Source organism: Aspergillus clavatus, genomic scaffold (genome assembly GCF_000002715.2).
Source record: "Aspergillus clavatus NRRL 1 1099423829795 genomic scaffold, whole genome shotgun sequence".
Classification (NCBI taxonomy): Eukaryota; Fungi; Ascomycota; class Eurotiomycetes; order Eurotiales; family Aspergillaceae; genus Aspergillus; species Aspergillus clavatus.
In genome coordinates, this window is record NW_001517104.1 from 1,626,876 (window position 1) to 1,653,594 (window position 26,719).

General features: G+C 50.8%; 9 protein-coding genes across 9 annotated transcripts, besides 7 other annotated features; 6 read left to right on the forward strand and 3 right to left on the reverse strand.

Moving 5' to 3' along the window:
* Positions 1-4,553: 4,553 nt before the first annotated feature.
* Positions 4,554-5,680, reverse strand: ACLA_014420 (translation initiation factor eIF2B subunit alpha; the record flags this gene model as incomplete). Its single annotated transcript, XM_001274430.1, has 2 exons — positions 4,554-5,580; positions 5,634-5,680. The coding sequence occupies 2 exons, from the start codon at positions 5,678-5,680 to the stop codon at positions 4,554-4,556; spliced, it is 1,074 nt and encodes a 357-aa protein (XP_001274431.1).
* Positions 5,681-6,029: 349 nt separating this feature from the next.
* Positions 6,030-7,618, forward strand: nuf2 (kinetochore-associated Ndc80 complex subunit NUF2; the record flags this gene model as incomplete). Its single annotated transcript, XM_001274431.1, has 4 exons — positions 6,030-6,131; positions 6,196-6,456; positions 6,529-7,443; positions 7,505-7,618. The coding sequence occupies 4 exons, from the start codon at positions 6,030-6,032 to the stop codon at positions 7,616-7,618; spliced, it is 1,392 nt and encodes a 463-aa protein (XP_001274432.1).
* A 1,155-nt stretch (positions 7,619-8,773) lies between these two features.
* ACLA_014440 (AP-3 complex subunit beta) lies at positions 8,774-11,425 on the forward strand (the record flags this gene model as incomplete). The annotated part of the gene is given in 3 exon segments (XM_001274432.1): positions 8,774-8,940; positions 8,958-9,033; positions 9,110-11,425. 3 exon segments carry the CDS (start codon positions 8,774-8,776, stop codon positions 11,423-11,425), a joined length of 2,559 nt encoding a protein of 852 aa, XP_001274433.1.
* Positions 11,234-11,291: a microsatellite.
* Positions 11,426-12,256: 831 nt separating the features above from the next.
* ACLA_014450 (serine/threonine-protein phosphatase) lies at positions 12,257-13,308 on the forward strand (the record flags this gene model as incomplete). The annotated part of the gene is made up of 2 exons (XM_001274433.1): positions 12,257-12,530; positions 12,596-13,308. 2 exons carry the CDS (start codon positions 12,257-12,259, stop codon positions 13,306-13,308), a joined length of 987 nt encoding a protein of 328 aa, XP_001274434.1.
* Positions 13,309-13,676: 368 nt separating this feature from the next.
* ACLA_014460 (rho GDP-dissociation inhibitor) lies at positions 13,677-14,523 on the reverse strand (the record flags this gene model as incomplete). Its single annotated transcript, XM_001274434.1, has 4 exons — positions 13,677-13,807; positions 13,864-13,912; positions 13,985-14,307; positions 14,433-14,523. The coding sequence occupies 4 exons, from the start codon at positions 14,521-14,523 to the stop codon at positions 13,677-13,679; spliced, it is 594 nt and encodes a 197-aa protein (XP_001274435.1).
* Positions 14,524-14,724: 201 nt separating this feature from the next.
* Positions 14,725-14,745: a microsatellite.
* A 727-nt stretch (positions 14,746-15,472) lies between these two features.
* Positions 15,473-15,495: a microsatellite.
* Positions 15,496-15,843: 348 nt separating this feature from the next.
* Positions 15,844-15,882: a microsatellite.
* Positions 15,883-16,522: 640 nt separating this feature from the next.
* Positions 16,523-18,162, forward strand: ACLA_014470 (KilA-N domain-containing protein; the record flags this gene model as incomplete). Its single annotated transcript, XM_001274435.1, has 5 exons — positions 16,523-16,583; positions 16,713-16,918; positions 16,984-17,146; positions 17,202-18,066; positions 18,138-18,162. The coding sequence occupies 5 exons, from the start codon at positions 16,523-16,525 to the stop codon at positions 18,160-18,162; spliced, it is 1,320 nt and encodes a 439-aa protein (XP_001274436.1).
* A 1,134-nt stretch (positions 18,163-19,296) lies between these two features.
* ACLA_014480 (cleavage polyadenylation factor subunit CLP1) lies at positions 19,297-21,192 on the forward strand (the record flags this gene model as incomplete). Its single annotated transcript, XM_001274436.1, has 3 exons — positions 19,297-19,434; positions 19,592-20,354; positions 20,411-21,192. The coding sequence occupies 3 exons, from the start codon at positions 19,297-19,299 to the stop codon at positions 21,190-21,192; spliced, it is 1,683 nt and encodes a 560-aa protein (XP_001274437.1).
* A 485-nt stretch (positions 21,193-21,677) lies between these two features.
* On the forward strand, positions 21,678-22,427 carry ACLA_014490 (chitin deacetylase CDA4; the record flags this gene model as incomplete). The annotated part of the gene is made up of 1 exon (XM_001274437.1): positions 21,678-22,427. One exon carries the CDS (start codon positions 21,678-21,680, stop codon positions 22,425-22,427), a length of 750 nt encoding a protein of 249 aa, XP_001274438.1.
* Positions 22,428-22,591: 164 nt separating this feature from the next.
* On the reverse strand, positions 22,592-24,829 carry ACLA_014500 (uncharacterized protein; the record flags this gene model as incomplete). The annotated part of the gene is made up of 1 exon (XM_001274438.1): positions 22,592-24,829. One exon carries the CDS (start codon positions 24,827-24,829, stop codon positions 22,592-22,594), a length of 2,238 nt encoding a protein of 745 aa, XP_001274439.1.
* A 1,279-nt stretch (positions 24,830-26,108) lies between these two features.
* Positions 26,109-26,134: a microsatellite.
* Positions 26,135-26,699: 565 nt separating this feature from the next.
* Positions 26,700-26,719: part of a microsatellite that runs on past the window's edge.
* Positions 26,700-26,719: part of a microsatellite that runs on past the window's edge.

The following is a 26,719-nucleotide window of genomic DNA, read 5'->3' on the forward strand; positions in this document are numbered from 1 at the left end:
AGTCAGTCAGAGTCAACTAGACTCAAGCGTCGCGAAGAATTCCTCCACTCCCCCCATCTTGAGAAAACTCAGAACTCCACCGAGGACTCGATGACAGGTCCGAATCATGGGTCGTGCTCCATCGATTATATTACATCCAGGTAATACTTACCAGAACTTACGAATCTTCTCGTGAGACCTCATCCACGGAGTCCATCTTATTTGATGATGATTATTGAAGACAATCCCGAGGAACTCCCCCTGCTCAATCTTAAGCTCGAAAACAATCACAAATCAATCAATCAGTTCTATCTGCTACGCTCCTTTGGTAAGTGAGTTCGTAACATGTGAATCAGTTTGATCTAGATGTCTTTCGGCACCCGAATCAATCAACAATGGAGATGAGTATTCCTTAGTGTTCTGGAAGCATGACTTCTGACTGGCCTGATGGCTCCGATGGCATCGATGCTACTCCGTACCTAGTCTAGGAGCCGATTTCTTGAACCCTTTAGCTGCAGCGTTCTAACTCTTAAGTCTTAAAACTTACGGAGTAACTAAGTCCAACCTTTTTCGAAGATACTACCTAATCTACGACCATCTATGTAGATAGCTAGCTAGTCTACGTACCGAGTTAGTTGAAGTCTTGCGTTCTTTTGATTCATCCCATGACATCCATCACTAGATCTAGGGCATATCTCATGGAGAGCCCCAATTGTCTCTCCAGAAGGGTAAGATTGATCCCAGACCTACAGACTCGCTCGCAGTCGCAAGGAACAAATTGCGGAGTCAAATGTCCCCTATCAAAGTTCTGGGCTAGAATTTTCTTTCTTTCTTCCTTTTTTTTTCTCCCTCGGGAAAATCAGCATCAGGGGAGCCCATCTCAATATCTTCCTACTCCTATCAAAAGTCCTAGACACCTCCGTGTCCCCGAAGGCCGATCCTTATCAACTAACCCTGCATTATTATTCCGTGGTCCGAATTGGCAAAACAACCACAGGACTTTGATACCTTCGATACTTTACAGTTGCCAATTACAGCGTTCGAGTTCCCCAGTCCGATCCATACGAAGTAGGTATGGATGTCATGACTCAGAAGAGAAATAATTAAGGCGGACCAATCACAAACACAAATGGTCGAGCTGACAGGTTCGTCCTCATATTTTCCCCTGCTCTAAGCGGCTTAGGTAGAACGGGCGAGGTTCGCTTTCTTTTTTTCTTTCTCATTTCGCTTGTGTGGGTCTATCTATAGGTGGCTGTTATTGTTACTTTACAAAGTTAGGTAGTTACCTTAAGTAGTTAGCAGTAGTGATTTCGGTACGGTAGAGCAGCGAGCTGTTAGATAGACAGCAGTGACACTACACCTTAGTTGTCACCTAGTCACCTAGAGTGGTTTGAAGTACTCCGTACAGTGCCGATACTCCAATTTCAGAACTCTGTCAAGTGTCAACTGTCAACTACCACTAGAGAAGTTAAAAAAAAAAAGCAACAAGATCGACACTAGGTATCTTTGGATCGAATGAGGAGACTTAGATTTCATCCGCTAAAAGGGAGGGGGAGGGCTACCCGCATAAGCCACGGGTCGTGGAATTGATGCTGAAGGGAACCACGTTGGTGATGCAGTCTGTACTATAACTAACAGCGTGCCAGACATGCTGCAGAGGCTTCTAAAAGAGCGTTTAATCCCGTTGGCACCGGTGTCCACAATTGGAGGAATCGACTTTTCAGGCTGCACTGCGTTCCGAGATGGGGTGCTAGTTAGCGGTTGATGTTCGGAGAAGCAAAAGGATCGGCAGTTGGCAGTGAGTTGGAGAAATGCATGATAAAATTTTATCTACAGACAACAGAACATGGGGGCTACAACGGTTGACGGGGGCGATGTCAAAGTCAATTTGGCATGTCTGTAAACACAAACGCCTGAGTAACCACTAAAACACAGAAAGAAAGAAAAAGAAAAACGGGGGAAAGCAATGCAATGAGTCTATTGCTCTATGCATCAGGCATTGCGGCGCAGAGCATACTCCGTAACATCGATGGATGACAGCCAACGCCAACTGGTGAAAAATTTTAACCACTATCGTATCTGATATTCGTGGATCGAATAAACCCACGCGGGGGCATCAAGGGTCAAAGAAATGGGTGATAGCCGGCATGGCTCATACAGCAGCAGCAGGAACAGAGAGATAGATACAAAAGCATGATACGTCCACGAAGCACCCACGCTATTGCATGGACCGCTTTCTGAGTCGGTTTCGCTCTCGTTCCAGTACACGATATCGACGGCTCACGTGTCGAGCCAGGAAGTTGCGAATGGACCAAGACTCGCCGGTGTGATAGCCTCGAGGACTGCTGGAGGTATTACAGTGCTCTGGGCCTCGTTGTTGTTCTGTGTCTGAGCAATTCGTCGAGCGTGGGAGTAGGATTTCGTTTGCACTCATAGCTTATTTTTATTGCTGCAGTTCGGGTACGCTTGGGCGGCAGGCTGAAAAGTTCGAGCACCCCGGTACACATAAACGTAGTTTCTTGGCTTCGGATGCTGCAGAAGCCAGAATGAGGGACGTTCACCTATCTAGCTCGTAGTGTGTGTTGCTCAATGGATGATTCTGCTTGATGACAGGTGTCATGGATGGTTGAAGGAGATTTTTTGCGGAGGATTAGGTAGCAGATAGGTACCTAGTAGATCGATGAGTGTTATGATTATTATTACGACGAATTTTGTGGCCTGAAACCGCACTCCACTGCGTAAGACAAATCCCACCTATAAGAGATCATATCCGTCCTCAGTCTCTCTACCTAGTCATAGATAGATACTCCATGCCGACTAACTATGTGTACTGCGCTGGGCTTTGAAACTCTCCAGTTGATCCTCAGCAACAATGAATGGAGGGGTTGTGGAGGGGGAAGAAAGAAAAGCAGTATCCAATCAGAGACCCCAAAAGCCCAAAGAAATCGGTGATGGGCACGTGCTCTCCCCACTTAGCAGCCCGGCATGGACCATTGCTCTTTTCTAGAAGTCATGATCGTCGCCCATTGAAGATCAAGTGACTATGATCAGGTGATCCTATCTATCCTCCAGCTGGAGGATATATCTATGGAGTATCAATCAAACGGAGTCGATGACTGTGGCAAAAGATCACTTGGTCAAGGACTCATGACTTGTCGTCGATGGGATAAACCCTGCTGATCAACGCCTCTATCACCTCACTGCGGCTCCATCCTCGCATCAGCGTGATATAAGCCTGACAGGTATCGATAATCCGTGCATGTTTGTATGGCCATTGGATCAGCTCACCGTATCATTTTGGCTGCAGAGACACCGCCAATCCAGTTGGGTGAACAGAGTAGGTTGTTTGACCATGTAGTCTGTGCCCTAACAGCAATTTATTGTGCGCCTGGATAAACTTAGTTTCTCATTCAACTGACACCAACGCGCGATCAGCTGCACTAATCATTCATAATTGTCGGCGGGAGAGCGATTTCATTATCCTTGGGCTTCTAATTGGTCTAAAGGCAATCCTTAAGTCGGTATGGAGTAAAAGGCATCAAATCTTGTCCCGCCCATCAGAGTTGCAACCCCGCCTTCCAGGTCCTTGATGATTTGATCAGGATTCCTTTGTCTTGTGAGTCATAAGAAATCATCACCCACATTCCCATGTTCACCAAACTGGCCCTCAAGCTGGTAATGAACCTGGCAATTGCGTCTGCGACTTGCAAAGTAGCATCATTGTTATAACTCAAAACAGACCATTACTAGACCAGAAATCTGTTCAGTCTCTCTCTCTCTCTCTGTTTTGAAGTCAGAACAATAGCCCTGGCTATCTACTACTAGCATCAATGGATCCTCTCTGGTTGTTCGTGGCCCTCGGCTACCTCCTCCTCTACGCTTTTGCCTCACTCCAAGCGTTCAACGAGCGAACACTCCATCGCAACTGTATCGCGAATTGATAGACGGGATGACTCTCACGAAAATACAATATGGATGAGTTTTACGGACACGGCAATCACGTCGCTGGGTATCGAGTTGGTCTTGAAATAAACCGCGCTCGTTTCACCTGGCATTATGGAATTACGGATGGAATGATGGAGCTATGCATCGGCTGAACTGATGCGATGAAATGACTCGACGCCCCTTGATGAAAAAGAATATGTTTTGATGATACCTGGCTTGCGAAATTGGCGTTATGGGCTGCAAAAATGATTGTTTCTGGGCTGAATGAGAGCTCTGAACGAATGACCAATGAAATGGCGTCGATGACCCAGGCTGAGATCATGGCGTGAGATCTATGAGATACGGGCTTTTACCATTACTATTGTGAATCTTGAAACCTTGCACATAGGTATCTTTCTTGACATATTTTCCTCGAATATGTAGTTGCAAATACTGGATCGTCCAAAATCGGTCACAATACTGCTGTAGAGTCTGCATTGAAGTCGCTACAAGACAACTCGCCCGGAGATACTGTGACTCAATCAAACAAGTTCTATCGATGAGATGAACGCTGCAATACTTTTCATTCCAGCCAGATGAACGCCTCGCGCCTCTAAAATCCACTTTCTTACCAACGGATATAATAGAACTCAGAACCAGATCTTGATGAGCTCTTCACTGACTGCACTTGGCGTTAGCACGCCGCTATCCGTGATCAACGCGGAAATCAGATGAGGTGGTGTAAAGTCCACCACATCGGAGCGGCCTCCCGTCTTCAAGCTGGAGACTCCCTCCAGCTCTGATGTGCTTGGGGACTCCACTGGTTGCTGCTTGGCTTCGTCTGCGATATCCTCCTCTGTCTTGAAGTCGATAACACGCTGCTCGATGGGAAGATCGTACTGTCCAAGGGGGTACGACCGAACGAACTTGTGGCTCTCAGCAACCACGTAAAATGGCTTGCCCATTGCCTTGGCAAGGAGACCAATCTGGTAGGTTCCCATGCGCGACACGATGCCTCCATTCTCAACCACACCCTCAGCGCCTACAATAACCATGTCCGCCTTTCCAAGAGAATATGCAACAGCCGACTCGGAGATCGTCGCTACGGGAACACCCTTTGCACGAAGGGCACGCACTGTCTCCATGCCCTCCGGTTCGGCACGGGAGCTCTCAACGTTGCCGTTGGCCGATGAGAGCACATAGATCACGCGGAAACGGACGGCTGAGGGCCCGCCCTTCTCATCCGCGGCCTTCTGTAGCAGCGAAGCAACGACTCTCGATCCACCATTTGTAAGAACTGTGCATCGGTCTCTGATAAAACCTCGACCAAACGCAGCAATCTTGTCGCGACTCTCCTTAGCCCGTCTGATAAACAGCCGACCATTTGAGAGCAAATGCGCTCTGATCGCATTGAAGTCTCCAGCTGGCCCCAACTGCCCGGGTCTTTGTAAAGTTGTAATCAGATATCTCTGGAAAAGATCTGTGCCGGCTGATAGGCCGATAGGATTTGGGATCGACTTCTTCAGGTGTGCGGTGGACTTTTCCAAAAGGTCGAGGGTCTCGGATATTGTTGACGATGGCGAGTGAGTGAGAAGAAGGACTAGAGCCTCGATAGCGGCAATAGGCATTGTCAAGTCCGGATCGGAGCGTAGGAGTTCATTGTATGTTGCGACAATGCTGTCTTCCGAGTCAATTACTGAAATAGCTTAGATCTTGTGCGGGAGGCTTACTCGAACGGTTTTGAAGGGTTTGACGGGGACGATGTGGAGGTCGCCATGGTTCTATGATAGCAGCTGATCAAGCGGCACTGTATGAAAACAAAAGCTGCTGTTTTCGACTTGTGTGCGTCTTTTGGCAGAAGGCTGTATCCCAGTCAATAATAATCATCGCCGAGCTGCAAAGAGTCATCGAAAAGAAACGCGGAGTGAATGTTTGTACTGTTTGCACGGCATGCCCCTCACGAAAAGACTAGTCCGCTTCTGGTTGCCATGCGAGGGCCCTGCGGTAAACAATCATCACAACATTTAAAGGACGATAAGAAAGCTATTCGCATCCACCATCCATTCGCTCTTCATCATATTTTGGCTTCGTAGAAGTCGCACGTTAGGGAAATTCCAGACGTCAATATGGCCTATAATCACCGAATGAGTCAACAGTTCCACAGCACCCAGCAACATCAGAACCGGGGTCGCAAGAAGGAAGATGAGAATGATGCCTTGATGCGCTTGGTCAGAGCAACCGACTCCTGTCTAGCTTATAGGTGATTTGCCAGATTACTGACAGTCTAAACAGCCAGATAAGGAAATCGCAGGATGTATCAATGACATTGGAATACCGTTCACAGCTGCCGATTTGATCAAGCCCAATCCACAGCAGATTCAGATGGTGTTCGAATGGTTTGCGGAGCTTCTGATGAACACAACCAGAGAGACTGTAGAGCCTGCGATGCGCGCAGCTGCAGAGGATCTCAGCGGCGATTATCCCGATATTGTACCACTGGAAACACGTAATCTCATGGGATTCTTCATCAGTCTACGAAGATTAATGTCGGAGGTAGGTCGACCAGACATTAGAAGTCCTTTATTGTTTGAGCTGTGCTGACGTGAATGTGCTCTCATTGAATAGTGCGGCGTCAATGATTTCACCTTCACGGACCTAACGAAGCCCACGCATGATCGACTGGTCAGAGTATTATCCTATCTCATCAACTTTGTCAGATTCCGCGAGTCTCAGACGCCGGTCATCGACGAGCATTTTAATAAAACTGAGAAGACGAAGGCGCGCATTGACACTCTATATGCGGAGAACCAAGAGATGGAACAACGACTGGAGGAGATGCGAAGGAGCCTGAAAGCGAACGAAGCCCAGGTCAAGGAGAAGGTTAGACGGAACGACGAGTTAAAAGCGCGGCTGTTGGAATTGCGAAGAAATCAGGAACGAGTTGCCGAAACCCTCGAGCGAGTCAAGGCGGATAAGGCTCGACGACAGGCACAGTTGGAAGAGAAGACCGAGAAGAGTGTGCGCACACGACAAGAAGTCGAGAAGCTCCGACCATACGCGATGCAAAGTCCGGTTTCACTTCAATCCGCCTTGACCGAACTTTCAGAAAGTCTACTACGAGAGAAAGCTCAGATTGACGCTATGGAGAAGAGAGCCCGAGCTCTGCAGACCTCATCGGATACATTCACTGTAGTCGGAAACGATGTACAAGCTTGTATCAAGCTTCTTGAGGATATATCTGTCGAATTACAGAAGGAGGAAGAGGAAGAATCCCGAGCATCGAGGAACAAGGAAGCAATTTCCGAAAGGGGAAATAACGTCAGAGAGGTTGAGCAGACTGAGAAGTTACTTCAACGGCAGCTGACGCGGTGGAATGAGAGAATTGAAGCTCTGCGGAAAAATGCCCATGAGAAAGCAGAGGTTGCCCAAGCGCGGATGGATGAGCTTCGGAACGTCCAGAAACAGCTCCGCGAGGAGCGGGCAGAAAAGCAGCGTGATATGGAGAGGAGACGAATCAGGATTGAGCAAACGGAGAAGAAGGTGAGACTCATATACGGTACATCGGCTTTCTTTGAATTCAACAATGCTAATAGTTGTCAAGATGGTCGATCTCAAGGAGAATATCGAAAACGAGATCCAAAGTGCCCACGATCAGTACTTGAAGTTGGAATCGCATATTAAGTTGTATATCACGGAGATGGAAAAGTGTCTATGAGTGTGATTGATGATTTTCAAGGAATAGGAGTTCAGGCTTGCTTCTAGGATACCCGGTTGATTGGGGTTTATATTGTGGGATCAATGTCCATGTTTGTTCTATTTGGAGTTCTGTCGGCTCGTTAATATGAGCATTATGCCTCTCAGATGCCTAGACTTGAAGAGTTTCTGGGACTGTATGGCTGTTTTCGTCGAATTTGAACCATCGTTCTGCGATCCGTTTTATAGGAACACTTCGTCCTTTTGGGATAACCTCACCATTCGTTCGAGCTGAGGTATTGAGTAGTGGTACATCCACATACCACAGCGCCTCGCCACGCTCCCTTCCATCGTCATCCGGAGCATGACGCCCTTCGCAAAGTAACAAGTCAAATCCTCCACGTGAAGAGACTTCCACCGCGGCCGCAAGCGTTCGGGAGAGTCCTTGGGCAGAGAACTCCGATGTAGAAAGATGCAAGGCAAGGATATTGAGCACAGCCAGCAGAGGTCTTTGGCTCTTCTGATTCTCATTGGTCGGTGTTTCTTTCACAAAATTCGGTAACACCGAAAGACAAGCCCGAAGATGCTCCAGCGTCGGACAGAAAACTAGCTGGACTCTGCTTGAGCTGGAGAGCAACCCGAGAGATTTGGTCAGGAGCTGGTGCTTTTTGCTTGTCTCTTGAGCATTGTTCCATATAGCCTCATAGATTTGCTCTAAGAACGTATCTCTCGCGGAACAAACTACCAGCAGAATTGTAGTAGCATTGACTGTGAGAAGGTGTTGTAGGAAATCTGGCACAGAGTCGCGAAGATAAATGCGGCGATTGGTCCCCATCGCGATGCTAGGAGAGCTTTGAGTAATGGCTGGTCATACCTTGATGATTATCGAGATGATAAACCTGCAATATTGACGTTATGTACAAACAGCATACCCTCTGAAGCTCTGTTGACGACGATTGATTTTTACAACAGGAACATCATAACGGGAGGAATCCATAGCGGAGCAACTCAGTAGTCTCGCTTGCATCATCTGCCGCCTGAACCTCAAAGTCACCCGCAGCTCCACCGAACCCCAACTCCCTCCCCTCGTCCTCACTCTCAAGCTTCGGGGATTTATTTTCTAACCATACTTTCCCGCGTGTGCCCGTGAGGGCCAGCGGAATTAACGAACTGCGCAATGGAGACGATCTCTAGGATCTCATCCATGCTGGAAACTGGTAGCGTGCTCGCCGTTGTCATTCCCCGCCTTCAATCACTGACCGTGGATGCTCGGGAACAGCTCGAGAGCTCACTTTGGAAGCTGCTCAGTCCGCTGCTCTCACGCGAGGGTCAAGTACAGGCCTCGTATCTCGGAATCATAGTGCAGCGCAGATCAAGAAGCTACTGGAAAGTCGCAATGACCGCGAGGTCTTGGATGGCATGCGGAAGGTGATTTCGGTGAGTACGACTTGGCGACGATAACATTTGAATATGGATCTTGTTCTGACTGCGAACCCTTTGTTGGATGTTACAGTTGATCTACTCATCTGAGCCTTCCCTTCCATTCTTCTCCGCCGTTGTAAAGAACGTCGCATCGACAAACCTCGAAGTGAAGAAATTGGTCTACATATACCTGGTCCATCATGCGGAGGCAGAGCCAGACCTCGCTCTCTTGTCAATCAATACGATCCAGAAGTCGCTTACGGATCAGAATCCTCAAGTCCGTGTGATGGCGTTACGAACAATGTCTGGAATTCGAGTGCCGGTCATTAGTCAGATTGTCTCTCTTGCGATCAAAAGAGGTTGTGGAGATATGAGCCCTCATGTTCGTAAAGCTGCCGCATTGGCCATTCCGAAATGCTACCGCCTCGATCCGAATACACTACCCCAGCTGATTGGATATCTATCAACCCTGCTCGGTGATGCTCAGTATTTCGTTGCAGGTCCCGCGGTTTCAGCATTCTTGGAGGTCTGCCCGGACAGGATTGATCTAATTCATAAGCACTATCGAAGCTTGGTAAAAAAGCTTGTGGACATGGACGAATGGGGTCAGCTAGCGACTCTACGCCTTCTGACAGAATATGCCCGAAAATGCTTCCCTAGAAGGACACAAAAACTGAAGAGGGCAGTGTCCAAGGGGTTCTACGATGACGAAAAGAATGATGACGGCGAAGGCGACGGGGAGGAATACGAGGTTCCGGTAATAGATCCCGATTTGGAGCTTTTGCTGCGGGCTTGCAAGTTACTCTTGCACAATCGCAACGCTGCCGTGATCGTTGGCGTGGTTCGTTGCTTTCTATATCTTGCTCCACCCGACTATCTTGCTGCTGTGGTTGGCCCCTTGATTGCTCTTCTTCGAAGCCCACAGGATATGCAGCAGATCGCGCTCTACAATATTGTTGTCGTCGCGTTGCAGCACCCTCAGTTTTTCACCAAGTATACCTCGCATTTCTTGGTTCATGCATCAGATCCATCTCACATATGGCGCTTGAAGCTCGAAATCCTCACAATCCTTTTTCCGCATTGTGGAATGCATCTCAAAGGTGTGATCATCAACGACTTAGAGCATTTCTCGCAAGGCGCGGACGCCGAACTAGTGCGGGAAAGTGTTCGTGCACTCGGGCGTTGCGCACAAGGCGAACCCAGCACTGCGGACTATTGTCTGAATGTTCTTCTTCGTCACATTACGAGCCAAGACGATGTCTTGGTATCGGAATCCTTGACGGTAATCAGACACCTGATTCAGCAGGACCCAGCTTCTCATGAACGAACCGTCATCCAACTTGTGAGAAATCTAGGGTCGACCAATAGCTCCGAAGCCAAGGCAACCATTGTATGGCTTGTTGGAGAATTCGCTGGTGTGGAACCGGAAAGAAATTTTGCACCGGATGTTCTGCGAATTCTGGTACAAAAATTTGCCGATGAACCGGAAGTTGTGAAGCAGCAGATTATCCTACTTGGCGCTAAGGTGTACTTGCACCACCTATTACAAAACCCTCCCAAGCAGGAAGCTGAAGCTGAATCAACCCCGGAGTCAGAGTCCAAACCCGAACAGCAGCCTGGCAACGAGTGGGCCGATGATGCTGCAGAGCACAATGAACCTGAAGTTGAGACGAAGAACGAAGAGCAGCAAGCAGAGGAGCCGCAAGAGGATCAAATCGCCCTTCTTTGGCGGTATATCCTCCTGCTCGCTAGATACGACACGTCCTATGATCTCCGTGACCGTGCTCGGCTTTACAAAGCTCTTCTGGCCAACCCTTCTTCCACTGAGCTTGCAAATCTACTGTTATTAGCGCCTAAGCCTGTTCCTCATGCTCCTAGCCCATCGGAAACGCGAAAGAATCTGCTCATTGGCTCTTCCACGCTTATCATCGGGCCGGATGCTGGTCCGTTTGGTCTGCAAGGATATCATGACCTTCCAGATTGGGTCGAATCTGGACAAGAGCCTGATCCTAGCTTACGAGAATCGGATATAAAGCCCGAACCTACAGAGAGAGCGTCTATGACGGCAGGCGAGCGGCTAGATCAAGCCCTGAGGGAGCATGAGAGTAACATTGCAGCTATGAAGCGGCAGCAACATGGTCCCGCGGGAATAGCCCCTTCAACGGTTAAGAACAAAAGTCTTGACCAATGGCTTGAAGAGGAGGAGTCTGAGAGCGAAGAGGAAACGGACTCTGAAGAAGAGGTAACGGGCTCTGAAGAAGAGGAAACGGACTCCGAGGAAGGAGAATCGGAGGAAGAAACTGATGAGGAAGAAGAGGAAGAAGAGACCGATGAGGAAGACCAGGAGGAAGCCAGGCAGCTTCTAACGCAGGATAATTTCCGGCCACCGGCATCACGCGGTGTCTAGTGCGTGGCTCTTACTAGAGTTACGCTTGATCTTGGAGGAGTTGGATGCAGATTTTATTACGATTTAGATATAGATTTGGTGTGATACGCCGTACATATTATGATGATGTTGGAATATATCATCCATCCAATCAAGAATGGCTTGGAATTTCCCGTATGGGCTCGAAGTGAACAAAGCAAGACGCAACTGCCACTGTACTTGAGGATAAACTGATCACGAAGTAGCTGCCAGGCACATGGGGCTCACGTGGAGAACTAAGCTTTTTTGAGCAAGTCTGGGGCCGCGAAGAAAATTAAATAGAGCAGGCGGTATCACTGGGCAGAATGCCCCATGAATCCGTGATCTGATTACCAACAAGCAGTGCTTCGTGATTAAGAAAGGTACATGGCTGGCCAGATGTTCTCGGTAAGGAGCTAGACTTGATTCAACGAGAACTGAAATAGTAAAACAGGTGCTCAGGCAAAAAGCGATCGTCCCAAGCTTTCTCGCCCTTCACCACCGAGCCTTGCCGTTACGCGGATACAGTCAGTGCCCGCTCATCCTCTTCTGGTCTGCTGGCCATGATGCGAGCTGTTGCAGGAACACTTCAGACATATCCCTTCTCGAGTCCACACTCATAGTGCCCCATCTTCTTTTGCCTTATATCCGCCACTGGCCTGGCCAACCCGTCCCTTATTTTATACTTTGGGCACGTGTTCACGTCTCTATCTCCGCCTCTCTCTGTCATCGTCGATTTCTTGTACGACCATTCATATAAAGAGCTATCACCAGTGACTGGGCTAGATTCGATTTTGCCGCAATGCCAGGCCTACCGGGTAAGTTTCACCATGCATGGCTGTTACCCCACCAGCAGATACTTATTGCGCGATAGCTAGCATCGACCTGGACGAGTGCATTGAGCGACTCTATAGGAAAGAATTATTGGCCGACTCCGTTATCGAAGCAATATGCGCCAAGGCCAAGGAGTTATTGATGAAGGAGAGCAATGTGGTGCACATTGCAGCTCCAGTGACCGTTGTTGGAGATATCCATGGGCAATTCTTTGACATGCTTGAGATCTTCAAGATTGGGGGGTTCTGTCCAAACACAAATTACTTGTTTCTAGGTTAGTTCTCACGCTCTCTTCTTGGGACTCAGGTGTCCTGTACTGACTGTTTCTCTGTGTTGCAGGAGACTATGTGGATCGTGGTCTGTTCAGCGTTGAAACCATCTCGCTTCTCGTGTGTTTGAAACTCCGATACCCCCACCGCGTGCACCTCATCCGCGGCAACCACGAATCCCGCGGCGTGACCCAGTCCTACGGATTCTACACCGAATGCGCGCGAAAGTACGGCAACGCCAACGTGTGGCACTACTTCACCGACATGTTTGACTTTCTCACCTTGAGCGTGGTCATCAACGATCAGATCTTCTGCGTGCACGGCGGCCTCTCCCCCTCCATACACTCGATAGACCAGATCAAGATCATCGATCGATTCCGCGAGATTCCCCATGAGGGGCCCATGGCTGACCTGGTCTGGTCCGATCCGGATACCGAACGCGACGAGTTCTCGCTATCTCCGCGCGGAGCAGGTTACACGTTTGGTGCGCAGGTTGTTCGGAAGTTCCTCGAGGTCAACAGCATGTCCCATATCTTGCGCGCGCATCAGCTATGCCAAGAAGGATATCAGGTTCTCTATGATGACCGGCTGAGTACGGTGTGGAGCGCGCCCAACTATTGCTATCGATGCGGAAACCTCGCCAGCGTCCTCGAGGTGAGTGACACAGGCGAGCGATATTTCAACATCTTCGATGCGGCTCCGGAGAATGATATCCACCGTGGAGAGCAGCAAGCACAGCAGAGCAAGGACGGCCAGAACCCTGTAATTGATTACTTCTTGTGATACCCTTCTTTTGTTTCTTTCTTTTCTTTCTATCTCTATTGCATTTACTTGTCTGCGCTGTGGCCCATTTCGAGTCTTTGGAGTTTGATATCCGAACGAGCACGTATAGACGGCATTGATGTGATGCAACAAGGTGGTGTAGTGACGAGACTTATACCACCAACGAATGTAGTAAACATATGCAAGGGCATATTATATTTCATTTCCCATTGCAAGTATTCAAGAGATTGAAGCCTGGGAGCAAACTGTCTACTTCTGTCCACATGCTTTCGACTAAGGAGATTCGTCCAACACGTGTAAATTTTAAGATATGCTGATCGTGGTATATTCAAAAGTAAATGCGATACGCCAACTGCCAAGAAAAGAGTCTACCAATCCTTCGCGATGTCGAACGACCATTCAAACTGGAGATGGGTGTGGTCGTCATCGTCGAGGAACTTGGAGACGGCATTGTAGTGGCCCCGGGCGATCATGCCGGAGGGCGCCTCTTCAGGTTGGACTGGGAGGATTGTCAGTATGGGCCGATACGCACGGCAACAGCTGCGGCGGACTTACATCGCTTCTCGTAGACGGGCTTGTCCGTGGTGTTGGGAGCATAACTTCCCTGCAGCCGGAGGTTAGCAACCCGAAGTGTCACAGTTGACCGGGCAAAACGGTCTTGAAGCGGACAACTCACCAGCATCTCCTCATCCCTGCTGACGCGGATACCCTTGCGCTTCACCACCTGCAGATACTTGAGGCCGCTCAGCACCTCGTGGTGAACCTGGAACTGGGCCTTGATGCGGAATGTAGAGCCCTCCTTGATTGTGAAGGGCTTATCCTTGAGCTTCTCGAGAGAACCGGGAGAAGACAGCTCGATGACCACGTCGGGACGGCCCTCAACCTCCAGGGCAAGGGACTTGATGATGCATTTCCTGGGGTCGTTGGGGTCGCCGATCGGGCTGCCAGTGTTGAGACCCAGTGAAGCCTTCCAGCGGTTCAGCGATTCGTCATTCTGGTCTACCTCCCACGATTATCGTTAGTGACAGAAGAGTTGAGTCATTGCGATTAGGGGGTTGGTAGACAAGGGGACTTAGCCCCACGAGAGCAGGGCGGCTGGCAAACGGTGGGGGCGGCAGACGTACCTAGCTTTGTATATTCTTCAATTGTCTTCTTTTCTCCGACCTTGAAGCCCTCGGTTTTCGAGGCAACGAGATCTTCGTCGTGCTCAACCATTGTGTATTCTCCTTTATTGTTTTGTTTTGCTGGGAACTCCTTTCGGCGGGGTACCTGAACCAAGGATTGTGGCACTCGTAGAGGGGAGCGAGTGGGGTGTTGTATATATACGTTCAGATGAGATAAGGCTCAGGCTGTATACACAGACAACAACGCTCGGAATAAGATAAAAATTATATAGAGAGAATTCAGGGTATGATCAGGAGGAGGAGGAGGAGGAGGCTATGTACTAGAAGTAGGAGACTTATCGTATTTCGAGAGTCCCAACCAGAGCCATAGTCAAAAAGGACTGGCGGGGATCGCTTCTTTTAGTCTGAGACGTCCTGGTGGGGGGGGGGGGGGAAACAGATAGATGGGAAGGGCGGTGAAGATGAGGCCTAGAATTGGTAGAAACAGCTATAAGAACTTCGCTCATGGTACTATCATTATTGTGATAGGTTTGAGCTGGCAGCATCGGGATGATGCTCCCTATCCTATGTCATGTATGTATCGTGTGCTATCATATTATGAACAAGGTCAAATCAACCCTGGATATATATCAATGGTCGTAGTGAGACGGGCGACTTGCAAGCGGATGCAGACTCAAGAGTCAAGACACAGGCATAGTGGGGTTCCTCCCGCAGATTAAGGCCACAGTCTCAGTGATCTTGGCTCCTTTGTGGAAGTGTGTACGGAGTATATATAGCATGGCTAGACCTAGCAGCATGTTCGATTGCACTGCGCAACGGCTCTCACAGCAGCACCGTTCGACATTCCAGTGTGCTTCAGCTGGCACCTGTACGCTGCATTGTCATCCAGAGTCTTGACGATCGTCCGTAGTCAAGACCTGAAATGGTACGCAGTGAGTGAAGCGGTGTATCATGGTGTATCCTGGTGTGGGACTGATGTTCAGACTCTAGTCTAATGAATCCAGCAGTAGTAGTATCTGAGGCTCTGAGTAACTCGAGCCTTTTTTTTTTTTTTTTTTTTTTTCTGGAACAAGACGGTTGAGTCTGCTGAGATTGTAACACATTCATTCATCGGCATATCGAGATGATCTATCCAGCCAGAATTTCAATCTGATAGAGGCGATCGATCAATCAGCCTTCAGTGTTCAACACCAACGGTGCCAATGGCTTGCACTCAGACAACTTTAGTATGAATTGCCTAGTCGAATGGAACTGGGAATCACCATGACGCATAAGGGATATCACTGGGAACCATGGAAACAGCACTTGTGCTGTAGCGATGGAGTCGAACTAACTACTCTCTAGGTAGTTATCTACTAGTTAGTGTCCAAACTCCAAGACAAGAAGCCGATCAACGTCACGGCTCTTTGTGAGGCATCAAGGCATCAAGGCATCGAGGCATCGAGGCATCAGTACCACACCACAAACCAAGACCTGTCACATTCTGTTATCGAATACCGGGGGATGATTTTGGTGTAAGACGCTAGTCTTTCTCCGGTAGCTTATGTAACTCTTAATCAACGATCATTGGCTCATCAGCGGGTTGCCAAGAGTGACTCGATACTGTTGAATTGAACAATACCGTATGGCCTGTGTAAAGACCGTGAGCCCAGCAAAACGCCCACCCCATTTGCTGCTGCTCTCTTATTATTATGATTTTCCCTCCCCCCTTGACGACTTTATCTTTTATCAACCTGCGTATTTTTGACCGCGATTCGATTATCTTCTGCTTTGTCGCGGCCCGATCTATCTGTGTACCGCGAGTTTATTATCCGCCCGAACTCGAATCACAAAGCGAAGAAAGGGGAAAAAAGAAAACTTTGCGGTGCTTGTCACTCTGCGCATAATCCCCTTTGTGGTGACGTCTATCTCCTCATCAAGTGTGGACGTCGAGAGCGACAGAAGACGCGCCTGCAACGTGGCCGCCGCTTTGGCGTCGCATCTCGCAAATTTAAGTCTGCGCGCAAGCGATAATCTATCAACGCCATCAATAAGAGCGTCAATCACCTTTTTACAGTGACTAGGTTCTGGATTTGGATTCATCATACACCATGGTGCGCTCATTGCCAAAGAAACACAACCCGTTCATCCTGCCGGATCAATCCCCCTCTTGTAAGTCCGAGCATCAATCGTTTGATCGCATTGAGAATCCCTGAATTTTTTTTCGAATCTCCGAGTGATGGGCCGCTGTGCGACAGATGCAACGCGTAGAGCTAATCCGTGTCTTCCGGGTGATGATAGATGAGGATCTTCTGGCGCTTCGTCGTTTAGGGAAAACGAATCTCGCCGTCAAGCCCACACAGATTGGAACTTCCAACGCGACAAAGCCTGAGAACCTGGGCCCCTTTGAGTATGCCCATTTGCGCGCGAAGCTGCCAGAGGACCTAAAAGGATCGGAGATTTTCCCATGGCATACCACCCAGCATTCCGATACTTACTTCCTTATGGTGAGTTAAGACATGGCCCGCCGTTTTTCATGATCGCTGTGACTGATCTCCTGTGCTTCGACCAGCGACGGAGCAAGGATGGATATGTTAGCGCCACCGGAATGTTCAAGATTGCCTTCCCATGGGCCAAACTGGAGGAAGAGAAGGCAGAGAGAGAATATCTCAAGAGTCGGGATGAAACAAGCGAGGACGAGATTGCCGGCAACATCTGGATCAGTCCCACACTAGGTGAGTTTGGTCGGGTCCTGGTCTCCATTGGCGATATTGGACTAACCCAGTGTAGCTCTCGAGCTGGCCAAGGAATACCAGATGTACAACTGGGTTCGGGCTCTGCTTGACCCTACCGAGATCCCTCAGACTCCCAAAAAGCAGATCACACCTCCGCCTAAATTCGAACTTCCAGCCATTGACGCGCTCACTCAACTTCCCCCTCCCACGCCGCACACTCGGAGGGGGCGATCGGCATCGCCTAGCAAGAGAGTTCTGTCCCCACGCAAGCCTAGAAAGACTCGCGCAGCCAAGGAAGCGAGCATCGAGGAGGCCAGTGCCGCCAGCGCAAGCCTGCAGACCGCTCTGGAGATGACCGCCTCTAATGTCGATACCGGATCGGCCAACGGAACCATTGAGCCCAGCGTGGAAGAATACGTTGAAGAAGAAAAGGTGGTTTCGATTGCAGAGGAGACGACTCGACCAAGAAAATCGGGCATGTCAAAGAGAGTGCAGCCCCCCATTTTGGAACAGCCGGAGGAAGAAGTTGAAGAGGAGAAGGTCAAGGTCGACATCGAAACCATTGCCGACGCGACAGACGACGTCAGAACCACTCAGACCACTATCTCCGTCGAGCTGCCCATCAGCCTTCCCGAGGCCCCTTCCGCGGAAGAGACCGAACAGATGATCGCAAAGGCCAAGGAAATGGTAGAAGAAGTCATCAAAGTCCAGGCTACGGAAGGCGAGCAGGCCGAGTTGTCGACACTCAAGGCGGCTACGAAGCGCAAGACCGACATGCTCAGCGAAGACGAGGAGGATGAGGAGACCAAAGCCGCCTCGGCTCTGCGTGCCAAGCGCGCAAAGGTATTGGAAGAGAAGTTGAAGCGCGAGCGTGTCCGAAACCGCGCGCTGGTTGGTGTTACCGCTGTCTTTGCGCTTGCGTAAGTCTCCTATACTGTCTTGGTGGCATTCCCCTCGTTCTTCAGGATCGCTCACTAACGATATTTTGTAGGGCCTCGATTCCCTATTTCTTCTAAAGATTATCTTCGATTTTCGTCGAGTCCCTGAGGGACAGGCACAGAGTATGACTACGCGTATGGAACAAATTGTATCGAGTGCAATTGTCTCGAAACTTACCTCAACACCATTCAACTTCCACCCTTTCTCCCCCATCCTGCCCGACACTCTGGCGTGGTAAAAGGACCTGTCTCCAAGATTTGGCCTGAGCAGGGGAGAGGCTTTCGGTCCCTTTTACCACTTCCATTCCCTTCACCCTCTCCATTTCCTTGCCCTTAGAAGAATTCTTGTTGGCCTTCATGGAGTCCGCGCTTTGGGCGTGACCTTTTTCCCTCAATGCACTTTACCGCGTGGCAATTTCTATCTCTCATCCCGGTGATTCTTGATGTATTGTATTGATATTTTATCGGCTTCTTAATAATGTGCCCGTTTTGATGCCTCGGGAAACGTTCCTGTCCATAGGTCGTGCGAGGATGCGCAGTTCTCCCTTGCCAATGGTGTTTGGATCCACAGACTGAAAGAGAAGCTGTTTACAGCTCTTATTCCTACCTTGCAATTGATGGTCTCCTGTTCTTTTCCTTTTGTGAATGGTTTGAGTAGTTATTTCATGGCGCCCTGTCTCTGCCCTGATCCCGTCCCCTTGGTGTTCAATATTGGTTAGTAGACACGAAGCAACGCAGTATGATTCGAGTCCTTAGTCTTGATAGCATTTCGAATATCTGGCTGTTCTCCTGTGAGTGCGACATGCATGGTAAATGAGTTCTGTCTTGGTCCTGGTCTAATAGCCTGATCGCCATCAAGAAGAACCAGGAACTCTCCTCTGTGGCTTCACAGATGGGCACTTCCAATTCAAAAAACTGTAGCCACATTGCTCGTATCTAGGTAGATTGAATATTGAATTTATTCTCATAGGTCTTTGCTCAGAAGCTGTCCAGTCCCTCAGTCCAAGCGGAGTTGAGCATCGCTGCAAACAATCTAAACACCGTCACTGCAATCATGAAGCTTTCTAGAGCTTGAGCTTCAACCCCTAGTCATCTTTCTTCTCCATATATGATTGAGAAAAGCCAGGAGATTTCCTAATCGACCTATCGCTTACTCTCTAATTGTACATTATCGAAGCCTCACACTACTACTCCCCTCGTACCTGCGATGCAATGTCGCTTCCAGGCTTAGAGCTCTCGCAGACTTCAGCGGAGAGGGAGTTTGTCTCCGCACCGCCAACGCAAATCTCGCTGTCCAAGGGCTCCGAATGGAGATTTGAGGTGGCATTTGGAACAGCGATTCGGGTCAAGGTGAGTAGTGTATTGTTTTCTATAACTCATGCTAGGAATCATGCGATTGCTTGCCCGAGAAAATCCATGCTACCGCCGATCCTCTGACTTTGTGGCATGCGACACTCAAATAACTGAGTTTACGGAACATGGCTAACTCAGAACGTTGCTGAAATAGCTCCTGTCCGGCACCGCAGAGCTCTTCGGCACAGAGCTTGCCGCCTCGCAAACCTACGCCTTCTCCGGCACGAAAGCGGCGATCTACACCTGGCATGGCTGCACCCTGGAAGTCGGCGCGGGCGATACGATATCGACGATCGATGGACTGGGCTCGGCGGGGATGAACGGGGGCGCTGTGCGCGGGTACGGCGCTGGAGGCTGCCAAAGCGAATACACGGCGGAGGAGACGCCGATGGTGGAATATGCGAATGTGCATTTTGCGCTGGAGGCGATGCGCCAGGAGGCCAAGGCGACGGGGAAGGATGGCCCGCGGGTCTTGATCCTGGGTCCGGAGAATGCGGGCAAGACAAGTCTGGCGAAGATCCTGACGGCGTATGCGACGAAGGTTGGGCGCCAGCCGATTGTAGTCAATCTGGATCCTGCGGAGGGCATGCTCAGCGTGCCCGGGTCGTTGACTGCGACGGCGTTCCGGACGATGATGAATGTGGAGGAGGGATGGGGCAGTAGCCCCATGTCGGGGCCGAGTGCGATTCCTGTGAAGTTGCCGTTGGTTTACTTCTATCCGCTGCAGAACCCGCTTGAGGCTGGGGCTTCCGTCTATCGGCCTATTGTATCGCGGCTGGCGCTGTCGGTAACGGGGAGGATGGCAGAGGACGAAGATACCAGGGAGACAGGGATCATTGTTGATACGCCTGGGATACTTAGTCAGGGCAAGGCTGGCAGTCTTGAGGTTATCAACCATATCGTGACGGAGTTTGCAAGTATGACTTCTTCTAGCTTCTACATGCTTTTATCCAGGATACTAATTGGAAAACAGTCAACACAATCCTTGTCATCGGATCGGAACGTCTCTACAGCACCATGATGAGAAGCTACGACAACAAACCCACAGCCAGTGCTTCCGCCGCAGCATCAGATGAGCGCATAACTGTCGTGAAGCTCTCGAAATCCGGTGGCTGCGTAGACCGAGACGCAGCTTTCATGAAGGCAGTGCGCGAGTCACAGATCCGGACGTACTTCTTTGGCAATCCCATACCCTCCACTGCGTCTGCTGCTCTTTCGGCCTCTGCATCTTCCACCACCAATGTTACCTTGTCCCCACATGCGCAGCAGCTCGACTTTGACTCTTTAGCTGTGTATAACTACACAATTTCATTACCTGATGAGGACGAGGACGAATACGATCCATCGCAACTCGGAACGGGCGACACATTCATCCCTGGCGGAAGCAATGAGGCGGAGCGCGCCGAACCCCAGCAGGCAGAAGATAGCTCATTCACCCCTTCTATGCCCGGATTGGCCGGCTCATCGGGCGAGGATGCGACATCCGCAGCCAACTCGGCTGTGCCTCTGAAGAAAGTCCCACGGCCGGCGCCAACGGTCCTCGCCAATTCCCTCCTTGCAATCACACACGCTGCTCCGAGCGCTCCTTCGTCTGAGATCCGTGATGCTAGTATCATGGGCTTCTTGTACGTGGCTGACGTGGACAGTGAGAAGGGCAAAATCCGCGTTCTGGCTCCGATAGGAGGGCGAGTGCCACCTAGGGCTATTGTCTGGGGCAAGAAATGGCCTGGAGAGGTGGTTGGTCTGGTGGGATGATCTTTGCATATGGGCAGCGGTGCAATATATACCTGATTGCGATGATGAATTTCTTTTATGCCGGTGGTCACGGCCTTTAGTATTGGAGTTTGGGACTTTGGGGTGTGTATATAGAGTAACAAGCAATGGATAAGAACCGCGATCTATGCGTACGCTTTCCTCTGGGTTTGAGTCAATCTGTCGATGTAACCAGTCGTTGGGCAAATCATAAAAATCCAAGCTAAATAATACCAACTCCTTATGAGCAGTCTATGATATGTTTTCTTTCAATTGTATACAGACTGAGACACGGAGACTCGTGCGTGCGACTTCCGTCTCACAGCTCCCCGCAACTCCAACACTCTCTCTCCAACTCCCGAAGAACAAGAACAAGAGAACACCCACCTCAACTTGTCAATTCCAACGCCCAAGCTCAAAAGAAGAACCAAAACCAAATGCTCTACCGATGCTGGCGGCGCCGCCGAAAACTCAAACGCCTCGCCATCATGCTCCTCCCCTTCCTCCTAACCGCCCTCCTCCTCACCCCCTTCTACTGCATCTACAAACCGCCAAGCCTCCTCATCCGCTACCTCCAGCACCGCTGGCCCGACGTCCTCTTCCACGTCCCCACGACCAAGAAACTCGTCGCCTTGACCATCGACGACGCCCCCTCCCAGTACACCGCAGACATCCTGCACGAGCTGCACACCCACGGCGCGCACGCGACCTTCTTCGTCATCGGCGCGCAGGTCCCCGGCCGCGAAGCCGTGCTCGCGGACCTCGTGCGCGCGCGCAACGAGCTCGCCAACCACGCGATGCACGATGAGCCGTCGCGCGCGCTCAGCGACGAGGTGCTAGCCGGCCAGCTGGCGGCTGTGCAGGCGCGTATCCGCGCTGCGTACGAGGCGGCGGGCGTGCCTGAGCGGGAACCCGGGGTGGGAGCTGCGGCAGGGGAGAGATATTTTCGGCCCGGGTCCGGGTTTTTCAGCGCGAGCATGAGGGAGTTGGTGCGTGCCTTGGGGTATCGGCTTGTCTTGGGGAGTGTGTATCCGCATGACCCGCAGATTCCGTATTGGAGGGTCAACGCCGCGCATGTTCTGGGGATGGTCCGTCCGGGGAGTATCATTATCTGCCATGATCGGAGAGAGTGGACGCTGCCGATGCTGAGGAAGGTGTTGCCGGAGCTGAAGCGGAGGGGGTATCGGGTTGTTACGCTTACGGAGTTGTTGAGGGAGGGTCAGGGAATGGGTTCGTGAGTTACATACATATTCTTAGCGGCGTTTTGGTGCTTTTTCTTTTTATGTGAATGATATTGTTGATACACTCTATAGATGACCCGTGATATTACCCTTCTATCTGGACAGAAGAAATATGTGGGAGAATCGGCGGTCGCCAGCGACTGCCAAAGCCCCGATAAATGTCACTCCCAGCGCTTCCACTCCAGCAACGTCCTCCGCAGCTCAGCATCACAGTCATAACCCTTTCGCTCATCCTCAAGCAGCCTCTCCCGCTGTTCGCGGAAGTGCTGCTCCTCGTCGTATCGTTTCAGCGCCACTAGCTTGAGATAAGTCAAGTCGTTCCGCTGCACGGCGTCGGTGAATTTCGCCCGGATGCGAGGCGAATATAGCTGGCAACTGGCTTCCCGGCACCGGGATTGTCCATCGCCTGGCACCAGCCGCATCATGGTGGAGAAGCTTCGTGCAATGGGCTTCTTCGATTTGACCAGCGGCCATACCACGTCGTCGTAGCAGTCCTCACACACCGTGAACTCGGGCAGCTGCGGCATGTAGTACCACATGCTGAGGATCAGGCGGTCCCGGCGACAGTCTCGAAGCACGACTTTGCGGCGCGCGTAAGCCAGAAAGTCGGTCACGTTGGGCCGAGCTGATTGGTCCAGCTCGGCGCGGTTCGCTGCAATGTCTAGCTGGTCGATGTATTGGATGAACCGTGGACTGTCCGACACTAAATCACACGCCCGTTCTTGTAATGCAGTGCTTCTCTTGAACGTCTCGCGATGCTGCGGCATCAGGATCCGCAGGTTACGCACACAGGCGGAGCAAACGTTGAATTTTGGGAGGTACATGCCCGTCTCAGGGTCGATGATCCGGTACCAGTATTGTTCGCTGATGGTGCGTCCGGAACAAGGCTTGCTTCCGGGAGGTGGACGAGTGACCTGGTCGAGTATGTCGAGAGTCTCGTACTGCTTCTTGATCGTCTGCATCCAGGCCAGTCGCGTCCAAGGTTCACTGAACGAGCAACGGACTTCCAGACCGCGCGGTTTGGGCGCAGCCGCGATGAACAAATCGCGGAATCTGGAGTTGCGCATCTGGTTCACGCACGACGGGCAGATGTCCAGGTGGGTCATCCCCTTGATTGTGGACCAGTCTTGATGGCCTGTCATAGAAACAGACCTGGGACAAGGTAGAAGACAGGGACTGGGACCTTCGGGAGAGGATTGGCGCACAGCTTCTTTGGAGGGACTTGTCCGTCTACCGGATCTGGATCGCTGGAGTGGTTGTTGTCCGTCGTCTAAAAATGATACTGTCCGTTTGGCCGCCGGCTGAGCTGATGTAGCCGAGGTGGTATCAGTTGTCGCTGCGGAGAATGAAGCAGAGAATGGATTGTTCTCCGGAACAAGGCCACGAGGGATTGGCTTTGACGCGGATGATGAAGCTCTAGAGCGAGATTGAGAAGTTGACCAAGCAGTCGACCTCGGTGGAATGGTGCTCTGATGAATCACGGGAGGCTCAATGGGCCGATCGTTCCCTGAATGCTGGGTGGAAGGAAGCGTCTCGCCTTGCAAATAGGCACCCGACTCTCGAAGCTTCTGTCGGTGTCTCAGTTTTTCCTCCAACCTTTCAGCCAGATCTGACATGTTCGATGGTCCTCCAGTAGGTTTCGGATTTGCCTGCGAAACCGGTTTCTTCTCGCGCAATGGATGCGCATTCGTCGTGGCCGAACCAGAGACATAGCCGGTCGTTGAAACGGATCTTTGAGTTTGAGTCTCCAAACGTTCGGTAGGACGTCCATCTCTTACGCTACCAGAGCGTCGAGGAAGGACAGGGGCGGTGGTCGCATCTGGCGTTGCGACAGGGGCTTGGGCACGCCGCGCCGATGGTTTCCGGGTGGCGTCTTGGGAAGTGACTCGACTCAGACCTGTTCGATGGTAGCTCTTCGACCCATTCACAATCTGAACGCTGGGGGCCGGATGGCGAGATGACGATCTCTGACGACTTTGGTCTGCAGGCTGTTGCTGCTTTCTATACGACGGGGCTCTGGATACCCTCTCCTTGACCGGCAAGGGATTCGGCGCAATAGGCCTTTTAGACAGTTCATCAAGAGAGTCATCCACGACATGGAGCACAGGATCCTGAGGGAAAACCGGGGGCGGCGTCGCCGGTCCTGGGCTATCCTCTGAGGAACTGTCCCGGCGGCCAGCGTCATCCCGACCATTTTCATCGGCATTAGAGGCTTGGGAGAAAGGCACATCCTGGATCACCGGGTACTGGTCAATGGTTCCTCGGGCACAGACACCTTCGACTCCGGGGTTTTCTCCCAACATGGATAGTCCGTGGAGTTCCCGAGAGAGTGACTCGGTTTCGCTTTCCACCACGGGAGATGGTGGCCATTGGGACCGTTTGCGTCCGAAGAAAGGCATCCTGGGCCACGATAGTCGTGTGGTAGACTTGAGATGAAGCACAATGTGATCTCAAATGATGTTGAAAGACCAAACAGTGAAGCAAATAAAAGTTATCCTGTGGTGATGGCACGGTTGATTAGGTCTCCTTCCTTGACGGCGGTTTGCATGGTATGGCAGCCGAAGAACAATGTCGAACTCACTCGGAGTCGGTAACGCGTTGGCAAGGCTGAGGGAAGTACAGAAGGGTAGATGGGGCAATTGGACTGTAAATGCAAGTGAACAAAGGGATCAGTAACGCCGCAAGTGGAAGATGCTGGGACGTAAAAAGTCCTTGATCGTGGTATACAAGATTAATGGTACAGAAACACTTTTGTCGGCCTTGTCTATGGGAGAGCAAAGAGAGAAGAGTCTTGACGACCAGCGTCAGGAGGGAGAAGTATATAAATCCAGCCGAGGAGCTGGTTGGGCAGCGTGTTCCATCATGGCGGCCCTATCAGCGCACCCACTCGTTGGATTGGGCGGTAATAGGCAACGAATCGCTCCCATGCAGGAATGCTAAAAACCCTCGCAGCCAGACACAAAGCGCTGGCAGGAGAACGAGTGGTGAATGCGCTGAACATGTCAACAGGCACCGAAACGTGATGACGCCTGGCTGTGGCAATCGCATGCTGCATGGCTGCGAGCCTGCGACTCCTGCGCCAGGGGGGGGGGAACCTAGGGCAGTTGTTGGCGGCCAATCCGACCTGGTGCTAGTGTCGGACGAGGGACCAAGGGGCGAATCATTGTATGCTCACAAAGAGAAGGCTGTGGTGGAGAGAGCCTTGCAGATGGGAGAGCGCCACATACTGGGGGCTATGGGGCAGTCTGGCAGACAGTTCACAGTTGTTCATGTTTTCCCATCGAGACGTAGAAAACTCGGGGCGATGGATGACCATTTGGACTTCCTACCTGTCCGTTCATTGGTCTCTGCATGTTCTCGGAGGAAGAATATCGCAAGGTAGGGCGTCTGATGCCGATCCCTTAATTTGATGCCGTACTCGCCGTGAAACTGTCAACAATGGGGCTAGGCGAAATGACGCTGTTTGTGTCACCTAAAGAGTGGCAAGCCCATTGCTTTTCCATCGAAGAATGCAAATAAATGGTTTGACAAAAGGAGTAAAAGTGATGCTATCGCAGGATCGCGATGATGATGGGTTGCGGATTGGTGGAAGACGAGGTTGTGATGCGGATGACTGTTCTTCTACTTGAGCTGGACAACGCATCGCCATCACTCCGACTGTCCCGAGTTCATTCATAGTCTTTCTTTCTTTTCTTTCTTTCTTTGCTGAATCCCTTCCAATTGTTAACAATTCAGTGCTGTCTACATAGTTTGAGTCACTATGTTACTTTGTGATCCCTCGCTTTTTGAATCGTTGAACCTGACATGTGGATATATCTCTATCGACGGTGACGGACAACGACCTCATCCTGCGTCTTCTTTCCCCATTAACCACGTTTATACTCACTTCTAGGGGATCTCAATCCTGACTCCTCCTCTGCCCCGTCGGGACAATTGTAGCGTCCATGGAGCAGCCATTTACTACAGTTCCATCGTATCCGACAGGACACGGATAGCATCCGGTGGCGTCATTCTCAAGAGGAACTCGTTTGATCGAAGACATGGCAAGCAAATGAGGACATTCCCTCAGATGGTATCACTCGAATGAGCAAAACGGGCCTTTATCTAAGCTGCACCTTCTTCTTCTCCTCCTCCCACCTCCCCACGGCCTCTGAACGACGTCCGGATGAGATCCGGGTTATGGCATACATCGCACATGAAGCCGAAGTGGGGGAGATTGCGGGGAACGTCCTTTTGGTGAAGATGAATGAATAGACAAACATTCAACACAGAGAGAGAGAGAGAGAGAG